The sequence below is a fragment of the Saccopteryx leptura genome, chromosome 3 (assembly GCF_036850995.1).
Source record: "Saccopteryx leptura isolate mSacLep1 chromosome 3, mSacLep1_pri_phased_curated, whole genome shotgun sequence".
Classification (NCBI taxonomy): domain Eukaryota; kingdom Metazoa; phylum Chordata; class Mammalia; order Chiroptera; family Emballonuridae; genus Saccopteryx; species Saccopteryx leptura.
Window position 1 is genome coordinate 369493196 of NC_089505.1, and position 13676 is coordinate 369506871.

At 59.8% G+C, this 13676-nt stretch overlaps 1 protein-coding gene across 1 annotated transcript in view; it reads right to left on the reverse strand.

Annotated features, from left to right (window-relative positions):
* The window catches only part of TRAPPC9 (trafficking protein particle complex subunit 9), a 364330-nt gene that overhangs the window by 239622 nt on the left and 111032 nt on the right, over positions 1-13676 (reverse strand). Inside the window, exon 17 of the mRNA XM_066379571.1 lies at positions 11959-12111. Within this exon, the coding sequence (XP_066235668.1) occupies positions 11959-12111 (153 nt within the window). The remainder of the gene's footprint in view (positions 1-11958; positions 12112-13676) is intronic.

Here is a 13676-nt window from a genome sequence, read left to right on the forward strand (position 1 = left end):
GTCGCACCTGCTGCAGAGGGGACTCGAGCTGAGAGACAGACCGGCACCAGACTGGCCAGGGGAGCCTGCAGACCCCAGAGGAGCTGACCCAGAGGCTGAGGGCGTGAGCAGAGCCTCTGACCCATCCACAGGGCCGGGCGGGAAGGGGGAGCGCCGGCATGGGGGTCCCTGAGGAGATGGGGTGCTGGGTCCCAGAAGCTCTGGGTGCAGGGGACCCCCAGGACAGCCACCGAGTAAAGGGCGGAGGGAAAACAAGCGGCCTCACGGGACCACAGCCCCGCCCTGACCCGCGTCATCCACCACTGGAGTCGGCCTCACGGGACCACAGCCCCGCCCTGACCCGCGTCGTCCACCACTGGAGTCGGATCACAGGACCACAGCCCTGCCCTGACCCACGTCGTCCACCACTGGAGTCGGCCTCACGGGACCACAGCCCCGCCCTGACCCGCGTCGTCCACCACTGGAGTCGGATCACAGGACCACAGCCCTGCCCTGACCCACGTCGTCCACCACTGGAGTCGGCCTCACGGGACCACAGCCCCACCCAGACCCGCGTCGTCCACCACTGGGGTCGGCCTCACGGGACCACAGCCCCGCCCTGACCCGCGTCGTCCACCACTGGAGTCGGATCACAGGACCACAGCCCCGCCCTGACCCGCGTCGTCCACCACTGGGGTCGGATCACAGGACCACAGCCCCGCCCTGACCCGCGTCGTCCACCACTGGGGTCGGATCACAGGACCACAGCCCCGCCCTGACCCGCGTCGTCCACCACTGGAGTCGGCCTCACGGGACCACAGCCCTGCCCTGACCTGCGTCGTCCACCACTGGAGTCGGCCTCACGGGACCACAGCCCCACCCTGACCCGCGTTGTCCACCACTGGGGTCGGCCTCACGGGACCACAGCCCCACCCTGACCCGCGTCGTCCACCACTGGGGTCGGCCTCACGGGACCACAGCCCCACCCAGACCCGCATCGTCCACCACTGGGGTCGGCCTCACGGGACCACAGCCCTGCCCTGACCTGCGTCGTCCACCACTGGGGTCGGCCTCACGGGACCACAGCCCCGCCCTGACCTGCGTCGTCCACCACTGGAGTCGGATCACAGGACCACAGCCCCGCCCTGACCCGCGTCGTCCACCACTGGGGTCGGATCACAGGACCACAGCCCCGCCCTGACCCGCATTGTCCACCACTGGAGTCGGGCAGCCCTTCTGCGAAACGACACCCCCTGCCCCCTCATTCTGCCTGGGGTCCTTGTCTGGGTCACATGCATCCTCTTCCCTGACCCCACGCTCTCTGCGTGCAGCCTGTACCAGGGAGCAGGCTGCGTGTCCGGGCGGGGAGTGGGATCTGACTGACCGGGGGCCCGATTCCGGGCTTCTCCACCATCCGGCTGAAGGGCCTTCGCCGAGTTCCTTAACCTCTTAGAGCTCTAAGTTCCTCACCTCTGAAGTGGCAACAACGAGTGACTGCGTGTCACGTAAGTATCACAACGCCTGGCGCCCGGCAAGCGCCCTCAGAAACCACTACTGTTATCCCTGCAGCAATGTGCACATCTTAGATTCCTGACGTGACCGCAAACCCCAGGAAGACAGAGTTCTTGTCACTGTCATGACCGTGTCCCCCACAGTGGCTGGCAGGGCTTGAGCAGATCATGAACCCTCAGAAAACAGTAAGTGAATTAATATATATCGCAGGCTCAAATTTGATACTTACCATTTCTACACCGTGAGCAACAACAATGCCATCATCTCAAAGTCACATTCAAAGCTGACTCCTGGTTTGACACAAGTCCACCATGTGTCTGTGTAAAACCCGTTTGCAAAGACTCAACCCAAAGCTGTTAGCGTGAAAGCATGTCCTCTCTCCCTTCTTTCCTCAACATCCCTGGCACCATGGGGACAGCCGGTAACACGGCTCCACGACCCCACGGCACCACTGGGGAGGAGCTAGCATTACAAACACAAACGGCTGCAAGACAGAAATGTCACACTCAGAAGCAGATTTAATGGCGTGCACCCCAGGCCCCGACTTCCAAAGGGCCCCGCAAAACCCCAACTTTACACTTTTTTCTAATGACACCAAGTTTGGATTCATATGTGCAATATTAATATTAATAGTACAGGCCCTGGCCAGTTGGCTCAGTGGTAGAGTGTCAGCCTGGCGTGCGGGAGTCCTGGGTTCAATTCCCAGCCAGGGCACACAGGAGAAGCGCCCATCTGCTTCTCCACCCCTCCCCCTCTCCTTCCTCTCTGTCTCTCTCTTCCCCTCCCACAGCTGAGGCTCCACTGGAGCAAAGTTTGCCCAGGCGCTGAGGATGGCTCTGTGGCCTCTGCCTCAGGCGCTAGAATGGCTCTGATTGCGGCAGAACGATGCACCAAGATAGGCAGAGCATCGCCCCCTGGTGGGCGTGCCGGGTGGATCCCGGTCGGGCGCATGCGGGAATCTGTCTGACTGCCTCCCCGTTTCCAACTTCAGAAAAAGAAAAAAAAATTAATAGTACATAATATTTTTTACTTATTTAAAAATATGGTTAACATGTATTTTTATTTTTCCTGGCTCTCTCTTTTTTTTAAGGGGCCCAATATTTTCTTCTGGGCCTGTGGCCTCAACCGACCTTAATCCGACTCTGGCCACACTTCCCAGCATCCGACCCTAGAAACTGGGGGAGCCTGTAGAGAGCCCGGTGCAGAAGGCCAGTGGGTCGTCCTCTGCCACATTCTGGTGCCCCGGGGGCCTTAATGCCCCTCCTCCATGGCCTGGGACAAGCTATGTGCTGTTTCCCAGAAAACCCCTATCATTAGCAGCACACTGCGGGCTCCTCAGAAATGCCGGTCTGGTTTCACACTGAGCAGCACAGGACTGGGGCCCAGCACTGTTGGGGGACAGTCAGCCCAGCGCTCCTCCTCTTCTCACAGAGCAGCTCCCCTCCACCCCACGTGGCCCTGGTGGGTCAGGGGTGGCCCTAATCCAGCCACGGCCCGGGATGGATACGTCCCACCAAGAGCGGCTGGTCCAGAGGACGCACAGGAGACGCAGGAAGGGTCCCCCGGTCTCTCTGTGAGATTCTGTCCAGGAATCTGGAGGGCAGGGTTGGGGGGCCTTGCTTGTGTCACATGCTATGAAGATCCAGGGATAGACCTCCCCGCGGCCCTCCTCCCCGACACACACAGAGACTCTGAGCAAGTCACACAAATCTACAGACCTCGGTTTTCTTGGCTCTAAAACGGGAACCAACTCTAGAGCATCAATGAAAGAAACCCGCAGTGCAAAAAAAAAAAAAGGCTAAAAATCACATTTAAAAATGCCTCCTTTTTGGATGCAGTCCTCAAAACCTCAAAGGGACCACAAAAAGCTATCACCTTCAAGCTCAGAAACACACACACACATACACAAAGCCATGCTATGGCTTCTTTATAGCCTAAGAAGTCTGCTGTCTAATCAACTGGAGATGAAAAAGACAGGTCAGGTGTAAATTACAAATGGGGACAGACTCAAACTTTGGGAGGGCGGGAGGTAGATGAGCCCGTGGCCCAGCGCAAATACAGACTAAGTTTGTATTTAGTCAAAGGTTCAAATGTCTAAACAATGTCTCTTTTTTAATGTGTTCATAACTTGTGCTATTGATGGAGGATTATTCTCTGGACTGCAGGGATTATTGTCAATGTATGATTTCATTTCAAAAAATCATCTATCTAATGTGACCTATGGATTTGCATAAGCGAGGAGCCAGGGAGGGGCAGGGCCGCAGTGGGGGGCGGCGAGAGTGCAGGAACAAACGTGGGGGGCGGAGACACACGTCCCGGGGTGCCCGTGGGAAGAGCCTCTGGCCGGGCAGGGAGGCAGGGAGGAAACCGGTCAGTCATCCGGCCAGTTTTCCTGCCAACACAGGCCATCACAGGAGAACAGAGAACAGACTGGGGTGACAATGAACAGGAAACAAGACCAGAAGTGTCCCAGACGGGACGGCAGCCGAGGGGGCGGCCAGAGAGCTGAGCAGACTCAGGGGACAGAGCAGACTTGAGACTGGTGGGAATCGGAATCTCCGTGAATTAAGTTGAGCTTTTAGGGAGAGTTTCGTAGTTACTGTTTATAGTGCTCAATTTTCTATTAAGAGCATCCCTGTGGGCAAGTCAGAAATAACAATCTCGTGTGCTAAAATAACGCCTCCCTCCGACTCCGGCACTGAGGACGGGAGAAGGGACAGCTGAAAGTGGGGTTTGCGGGCAGCAGGGAAAAGCGCAGTCACAATAAAAATAGCTCCACCAGGAGGGCCTGGGAGCTGAGTGTTTACTACGTGCTCGGCTGGCACAGCCCTGGGCTCTCCGTGCACGCCGGCGAACTGGCCCGCGCACCCTGTGCGGGAGGCGTCAGTTTACCAGCTGTGGGGGCGAGGAAGCTGCGATTCCCAGTGGGAGGAGCCGGGACAGTCGGGTTTGTGACTACCTGGCTAAACCTGGGACAAACACCACATTTCCTTCCCGACAGGAGCTTCTACAAAGCCTCGCCCACCGGGCGGGCCTACAGGCACCCCGCATCACCCAAAACCTTAGTGAGGGCCCGCCGACGGCTTAGCACCCATCTCCCGTGACGGGTCTACTCAAGGAACGTGTCCGTTTTTGTGCAGAAAGGAGTGACGAGGGTCTCTGAAGACCAGGAGAATGAAGAGACCCCACTGCGGAAGACTCCCAAACTCAGCTGTGCTTACAAATCAGCTGGAACACTTTTTAAACCCCTGGTGCCCAGGTCACAACTCATGCTTAAGTCCCAGTGTCTCGAGTGGGAAGCCAGGCCGTTTCCAATGTCCCCCCGCAGTGACTCCCAGGTCCAGAGGGGTGGTTCTGGGACCCACCGGTCTACCCTCAAGGGCGGGAGGCAAAGAGGGCCCGCAGGTCGGAGAAACACGTCACTCGGTCAGCTCTGCCACCACTGGGGCTCAGTGTCGGCCTGGTGCTGCCGTACAATACACATTAGCCAGTGTGATTACAAAGGGAAACAGCTGTAATTACGGTGACGGACAGGCACCTGCATGCAGATGAAGAGCCTGCGCACAGGGAGACGGCCCTGTGGGGGGGACCGCGGGGTTCAGGACAGCGGTGAGACCGAGCCCGGGACCGGACAGGGTGATCAGAGGCCATGCTGAGTGCATCTGACTCGGCAAGTGAACGTATTCAAAGTTACTTTGGTTTAAATATCTAAACAAGGTCTCTTTTTTTAAAATGTGTTTGCAATTTGCACTACTGATGGGGGTTACTGTCTGGACGTCAGGGGTTACTGTCAGTGAGTGATTTCATTTCGAAGGATTGACTAAGGTGATCTACGGATTTGTATATGTGCGATTGAGACCATTCTAACGACTGCATATCTGACGACCTACTAAAATGTGTTGCGCTGGGGCGGGGAGAAGAGGAAACTCTAAGCTCAGCATCTGGGGAATATAAACTAAACGCGGGAGCAGGTGGGCCCTGAGTGGAAGCTAGTCAGCAGACCTGGGCCCGGGAGCCACCCCAGGGACTGCCCCAGGGGGCCGTGCCATTGCACAATGGCAGTGGGCACACCAGGTCCTGAGTTAGAGAGAGGCCCGGCAGAGAAAAGGGGCCCAGGCCAGCAGCCAGGACACCAAGCGGAAGGTGACGGAAATGGTCAAGACTGAAAACGGCAGCGCTTCCGTCGGAGCTGGGAAGCTGGACAGAGACAGAAGGGCGGGAACACGCATCGAACAGAATGGCAGGATCTGGGGCGACCAGCAGCATGAGCTGACAGAAACCGACGTGCAGGACCCACAGAGGCATCCCTTTCTCAAAACAAGGCAAAGCAGCCACTTCAAGCCCCTCTGCTGAGCACCCCCGTGTCCCAGAGAACCCGCAACCAGCCTGGGGCACAGGGATGCGAGCAGGGGGCTCAGTGGGGCAGAGACCTTCGCTCCAGCCACTGGCAGCACTGTCACCTGCTGGTCACCTGCTGCTGATGCCTGGCAAACACCACCTGCATTCCTCATTCTCTGCGGGGGGGGGGGGGGGGGGTATTTCCCACCTGGTTTAAATCAAAGGACTGCTTGACCTTCCCGCCTGCAGGCTAACGGTGGCGGGGGAGGGGCGCACCTCCAGCTATTAGACAGACGTGTGAGAACTCAGCGGGGGGTGCCATGGCACTGCCCGTCCACTCAGACAGGAGCTCCTGAGGCCCGGGAGGCAAGGGTGGCCGACCTCCCCTCGGCCGTCGTGAGTCCGAAGGCTGATGGGGGAGATGGAAGTAGGAAGGGCAGTCTGACCCGTGGTCAGTAACCTCTTCCTACCGAACGAGGGCAGGAAACTCAGAGAACGCAGAACAAGAGGAGGGCAGCACCTGCAAGCGGCTGGCACAACCACAGGACGGCGGGTCTGAGACGGGCGCAGGGCGAGGGGCAGAGAGCCTGCTCCCGCCCGGAGACAAGGACAGCTGGATCCACTGATAGTGACTGTCTCCGGAGCTGACCTGAGGGCTGACGCACAGGGAACACCTGACCTGAGTTGGCTGACAGGCACCCACAGTCGGTGCAGCACCCAGCATGCGCCCCCAAGGGCCTCCACCGGACACCGTGAGAGCCAGTGCCAGGCTCAGCTAGGAACGGCCAGGCACAGCCACGGCCCCAGCGGGCTGCGAGGGTGCAGAGCTCCTGGGGACCGCTGCACGAGGAAGGGCCCTGGGGAAGACCCCGCCTGGGGCAGGACCGCAGCCACAGGCCAACCCCCCGCTCAGGCCCACCTCCCCAGACTCAAGAGCCTCTGGGCCAGGAGCACAAGGGAGAGCTGTGGCCAGGGTGTGGGATGAGCACTGAAGCCCCCTGAGCAGATGACAGAGTCCTGAGAGAGGGCACAGGAAGAGGACGAGGGCCTTGGACGGAGCCCCAAACGGCAGAGAGGGAAGGACCAACCAGCGAGTGGAGCTGGCGAGAGCTGCTGGACACGTGAGGAATAGGAGGGGAGGGGACGAGGAAGAGGAGGGGAGGGGACGAGGAAGAGGACGGGAGAGGACGAGGAAGAGGAGGGGAGGGGACGAGGAAGAGGAGGGGAGGGGACGAGGAAGAGGACGGGAGGGGACGAGGAAGAGGACGGGAGGGGACGAGGAAGAGGGGACGGGAGGGGACGAGGAAGAGGAGGGGAGGGGACGAGGAAGAGGAGGGGAGGGGACGAGGAAGAGGACGGGAGGGGACGAGGAAGAGGAGGGGAGGGGACGAGGAAGAGGGGACGGGAGGGGACGAGGAAGAGGACGGGAGGGGACGAGGAAGAGGAGGGGAGGGGACGAGGAAGAGGGGATGGGAGGGGACGAGGAAGAGGACGGGAGGGGACGAGGAAGAGGACGGGAGGAGACGAGGAAGAGGACGGGAGGGGACGAGGAAGAGGAGGGGAGGGGACGAGGAAGAGGAGGGGAGGGGACGAGGAAGAGGAGGGGAGGGGACGAGGAAGAGGACGGGAGGGGACGAGGAAGAGGGGACGGGAGGGGACGAGGAAGAGGAGGGGAGGGGACGAGGAAGAGGGGACGGGAGGGGACGAAGAAGAGGAGGGGAGGGGACGAGGAAGAGGACGGGAGGGGACGAGGAAGAGGACGGGAGGGGACGAGGAAGAGGACGGGAGGAGACGAGGAAGAGGACGGGAGGGGACGAGGAAGAGGGGATGGGAGGGGACGAGGAAGAGGACGGGAGGGGACGAGGAAGAGGACGGGAGGGGACGAGGAAGAGGACGGGAGGGGACGAGGAAGAGGGGACGGGAGGGGACGAGGAAGAGGACGGGAGGGGACGAGGAAGAGGACGGGAGGGGACGAGGAAGAGGACGGGAGGGGACGAGGAAGAGGACGGGAGGGGACGAGGAAGAGGGGACGGGAGGGGACGAGGAAGAGGACGGGAGGGGACGAGGAAGAGGACGGGAGGGGATGAGGAAGAGGACGGGAGGGGACGAGGAAGAGGACGGGAGGAGACGAGGAAGAGGACGGGAGGGGACGAGGAAGAGGGGATGGGAGGGGACGAGGAAGAGGAAGAGGGGACGGGAGGGGACGAGGAAGAGGACGGGAGGGGACGAGGAAGAGGGGATGGGAGGGGACGAGGAAGAGGAAGAGGGGACGGGAGGGGACGAGGAAGAGGACGGGAGGGGACGAGGAAGAGGACGGGAGGGGACGAGGAAGAGGGGATGGGAGGGGACGAGGAAGAGGAAGAGGGGACGGGAGGGGACGAGGAAGAGGGGATGGGAGGGGACGAGGAAGAGGAAGAGGGGACGGGAGGGGACGAGGAAGAGGACGGGAGGGGACGAGGAAGAGGACGGGAGGGGACGAGGAAGAGGACGGGAGGGGACGAGGAAGAGGGGATGGGAGGGGACGAGGAAGAGGAAGAGGGGACGGGAGGGGACGAGGAAGAGGACGGGAGGGGACGAGGAAGAGGACGGGAGGGGATGAGGAAGAGGACGGGAGGGGACGAGGAAGAGGACGGGAAGGGACGAGGAAGAGGAGGGGAGGGGACGAGGAAGAGGAGGGGAGGGGACGAGGAAGAGGGGACGGGAGGGGACGAGGAAGAGGACGGGAGGGGACGAGGAAGAGGACGGGAGGGGACGAGGAAGAGGAGGGGAGGGGACGAGGAAGAGGAGGGGAGGGGACGAGGAAGAGGACGGGAGGGGACGAGGAAGAGGACGGGAGGGGACGAGGAAGAGGAGGGGAGGGGACGAGGAAGAGGAGGGGAGGGGACGAGGAAGAGGAGGGGAGGGGACGAGGAAGAGGACGGGAGGGGACGAGGAAGAGGAGGGGAGGGGACGAGGAAGAGGGGACGGGAGGGGATGAGGAAGAGGATGGGAGGGGACGAGGAAGAGGAGGGGAGGGGACGAGGAGGTGCCTGGACGCAGTGAGCATTCAATAAAGGTGCCTTCTCTTTGCAGCCCCTACCCTCTCCCCCTCGGGGAAGAACACCCAGGTTCACTAAAATCCCAGAGTACCTTCTAAAATCGCATGTTTGTGAAAGCCTCAGGCGTCTGGGGATTGCAAAGAGAAAAACAAACAGTGTAGCACTGAGAATCCAGCCACCCGTCACTCAGGATGAGTCACGGCTCTTATTTTCTAAGGACTGAGATTTCCAAAAATTAGTATTTCTTTTCCAGGAGAGCAGCAGACCAGGACAGACACTGACGGACGCCCCAGTTCCAGAGCCAACCACAGGGAAGGACACGTGGGAGAGCCCGCCCCAGCAGCAGCTCCCCGAAACTCAGCCCCGGACACGAGACACTGAAGCCCGTGGTCATGAACTCTGAGAGCACGCTGCGATGAGACGTCCCAGGGAGCACTGTCTGTTTTCCGCACAAGCTCCAACTCCCGACAAAGAGCTGAGCTGGGTCCAGCGTCCCATGGGCAGCGTCTGTCTTCAGCTTAATAAACAGAGACGTGCAGGCGAGGAGAAGTGCCTTTCTCCACGGGGACAGAGTAAGCTCTAAGAGGAAGCCCTCCCTCGCTGGGCCAGCTCCCGAGCTCTGTGCTGCGGGCACACCCAGTGCTCCAGGGCGGCCCGCCTGCCGCCCCGGCCCAAGACCCCCACGGCCCCCGTGCCTCCGCGCCTCCCGCCTGAACTACTGCCCCTGTCCCTGTCACACCCGCGGGAACCTCACTCCGGCCAGCCAGGCAATCTCCAGAAGAACACCCTCCAAAGGCGTTCAGGTGCCCTCCAGTCACCTCCAGAAGAGACCAAGTGGTTGACTTCTCTGAGGCCCCAGCCGCCCACAGCCATTCCTCCCAGACCCTGTCTGTACTGGTCCTCGCAACACAGCAGCCAGCAAAACCAACCCCCAAGGACGCAAAGGCTTCCCCTTGTGGCCCTCCATTCTGTCTCTCAGGAGTGACATGCCACAGGTAGCCAGCAGGGGGTCAGCAGTAGAAGACACGGTCAGCTTCCACCACGTCTCACATCCTCGCATGTCCTGTATCAGCTGCAAGTCTACTTCCCAGACATGCCCTGGGGTACAGGTCACCACGGGACCTGTCAGGTGGCAGGTATCATGTTTCCTGCCAGACTTCCTTCTGGGGAGAAAGAGCCATCAGAACCTCTGTGACCCTCTGCCTCCTAACAGGAAAACACAGGCCAGTGGTATAAAGCCATTTACAAACAGGGAAGACACCACTTCGCCTGATACTTTTTAGGGTGTAACATTAAATCTACTTGACATGGTCAGTCTCTAATGTGTCCAATGGTAAACCCGTTTCCTACCATTGTTAATGATATAAATATGTCTAAGTATTATCACTCAAGGAACCCAGTGACGCCTATGAAACACTAGAGTGCCAGAGAGCAAGTCCCCCCCGTGACAGCACTAGGAGGCAGGGCCCGGGGGCAGCTGTGGCGCTGAGGTCACAAGGGTGAAGCCCCCACCAAGAGGAGGGGTGGGGGGAGGCGGACACTGACTCATCCTGTCTGCCCCCCGCTCAGCTGCTCTTCCCCATCACGGTCCAGCCAGCTAGTGTGCACACAGGACTGAGCACGGCAGACGGGGCCCTGTTCCCCTGAAACCACCCCACTCTATGCTCTTCCCCATCATGGTCCAGCCAGCTAGCGTGCACACAGGACTGAGCACGGCAGACGGGGCCCCTGTTCCCCTGAAACCACCCCACTCTATGCTCTTCCCCATCACGGTCCAGCCAGCTAGCGGGAACACAGGACTGAGCACAGCAGACGGGGCCCCTGTTCCCCTGAAACCACCCCACTCTATGCTCTTCCCCATCACGGTCCAGCCAGCTAGCGTGCACACAGGACTGAGCACGGCAGACGGGGCCCCTGTTCCCCTGAAACCACCCCACTCTATGCTCTTCCCCATCACGGTCCAGCCAGCTAGCGGGAACACAGGACTGAGCACAGCAGACGGGGCCCCTGTTCCCCTGAAACCACCCCACTCTATGCTCTTCCCCATCACGGTCCAGCCAGCTAGCGTGCACACAGGACTGAGCACGGCAGACGGGGCCCTGTTCCCCTAAAACCAATAATCTATAAGACGGGGCTGACGGACAGGAGAAAAACCAGCAAGATACTCCAGGGAACAGCTGGTGGACGAGTCATGCAGGTGACACCACGAGGACGGCAAGGGTGGCCTCTCCGCTGGAGACATCCGAATGGAGACCTGAATAGTCAGCTGTGAATCCTGCAGAACTGTGGGGGACAGTGATCCGAGGAAGGGAAGCATCAGTGCAAAGGCCCTGGGGTAGGCCAGGCTGGGCATGCTTCAGGAACAAGGTGGACAAGAGGAGTCAATTATGAGACACCAGAGCTCTCTCTCTGCCACATGAGGGCACAGCAAGATCAGGCCACTGTCTGCAGGCCAGAAAGAGGACACCGCGGACCGTGCCAGCACCCTGCTCTAGGACCTCCAGCCTCCAGACCGTGAGAAAGAAATACCTGCTCTAAAGCCACGGTGCCCGTGGTCTTTTGCTACGGCAGCCTGAGCTGACCAATACACCCTGCAGTGCCTCCAAATGAATGTCTGAATGCACGCCTCGTAATCTGACACAATTAATCCATGAAAGCTTATCCGTAATCAGCTATTCCCAAGTACAAATTCCCATTCTCTCCAGACACCAAGGCCTGACAGAAATCACCAGGCTTTGAAGGACTACTTTATCATCACTGCTAATTAGATCACAGAAGGCATACTTGGAAAAAAAACAACAACAACCAGTCATTCCCTCATTGCACCAATTTAGGATGACCTCCTGGCAAAGGGGCACAAACCAGCAGAGGGTGAGAATTAAGGGACTGCTTCACGAAAAGCACTTGATTATTTCCCGCACACACAGGCACTCAGTCGGGCTGACGGCGTGCCCAGGAGAAGTCTCAAGCAGCTCGAGTTAATGAGTGACAAGCAGCTGCAAAGCGGGAGCAGCAGGCAACAGGCGGGGGAGGGCTGCAGGGCGCCCGCCTGGGGACCGCGACGCGCAGGCGCCAACCGGGGGGAGCTCACCGTCACTGAGGTCCTGGAGGAGGCTGTCCTGGCAGGAGAAGTCCAGCTTCACCGTGATGTCCACAGCGAGCGTGGCCACCTTCCCCGGCTGCAGAGGGAACTGGGCCAGGGTTTCTTCCAGCTTCCAGCTCAGGAAGTCGCCATACAGTTTTTCTACAACGACAATGACAAGGGCGATGAGGATGACGTGACTGGGGTGACGTGAGGCTTACTGATCTCCCCAGAAAATTCTGACGCAGTCTTAAAAAGCCAAAAAAAAACCCCAAAAACCCCAAAATGCAAGCCATTGTAAATGTGACAGAGCAAAGGGCCAAGAACTGTCCAGAGCCCTGGGCGCTGGGAGGCGACCACCAGCACCTGTGGGCCAGGCACCGAGCTTGGAGCCACGCCACTTTCGCAGCCACTGAGCAGCTTCCCGGCTGACAAAACCAGCACCCTCTTTGCTCCTATCAACTCAGGGCTCAGCTGAATTTCTCCACAGCCAACAGTTTCTATGTGACATCACGTTAGGAAGGAACAGCCCCGCATCCAGGAGAAACCCACTGGGCCCCGCCTGCTGGAAGACCCTAAAGCCCCCGGAGCACCCACCCACCTGCTCCGGCAGCACCGGCCACCCCTGGGAAAGGCCAGCACCGGCCAAGACGCGGAGGCCTGCCAAGACCGCCCTCCCAAAGGTGCCGCCAGGCCGTTTCTGAAGCAGGGGCACCCGGGGCCAGCGGGGCACTCAGGTCCCCTCCGGCTGGCCGGTGGGCAGGTGGGCAGGTGGGCGGGAGCCGGGGGAGCGCTCAGGGCGCGTGCAGCGAAACCAGCATGCAGGGGCCCGGCTTGCGGACACACACTGGGAAACGAGGGCAGCCGGGTCTCACCCTCCTCGCCCTCTGCCCCGCCCTGCCCCCCGCCAGCTTCCCACCCACACATGCTGGAGGACGCCAGGCCCACGTTCTCTTTACGTGTTTATCTTCTTATGAACTGCAGATCATTTCAATGTTATTGATCATTAGAGAGAAGGTAGATATAGAAGGAGAAATATCGATTTGTTGTTCCAGTTATTTATGCGTTCCTTGGTTAATTCTTATACGTGCCCAGTCAGGGATTGAACCCACAACCCTGGCACATCGGGACGGTGCCCTAACCAACCGAGCTACACGGCCAGAGCCTCAGCCCGCTTTCTTGCAGAGGGAATTCCTGCTCATCAGCCCAGCTCCACCTTGCTCCTCTGGGCCCTGACGCGCACACCTCCGTCAGAACGCCACGTGCTGAGCCGAGCGGCATGCTCTTCCACCCAGAACCAGAGCGCAGGGACCGGAGCCTGCCCTGGAAGGTCACCACCACCTGGCAGGGCGGGGTGCCCTGCTGGCTCAGACACTGGCTTTAGGACAAAAGTGCCTGAGTTCAAATCCTGCCTCAAGCTGGGGACCCTCAAGTAAGCAACCAAACTTACACATGCCTCAGCTGACTCATCTGTAAAATGGGCTGTTCCGAAGAATCAATAAAAGTTAATGAAATTACTTACAATCAGCACCCCACCAGTGTCAGTCTCTGTGACCCCCCAACTTCCCCACCCTGACCAGGTGATCTCAGCACCCCTGCACCAGGCCGCATGAGGAGCAGGCAGTTCCTGCGGAGTGTCTAACCTGCGCAGGCACTGGGGGGGGGGGGGGGGACACCACTGTGCTGGCCACCATCAGCGTCCCTCCTGCTCAATGACTAACAGCCCT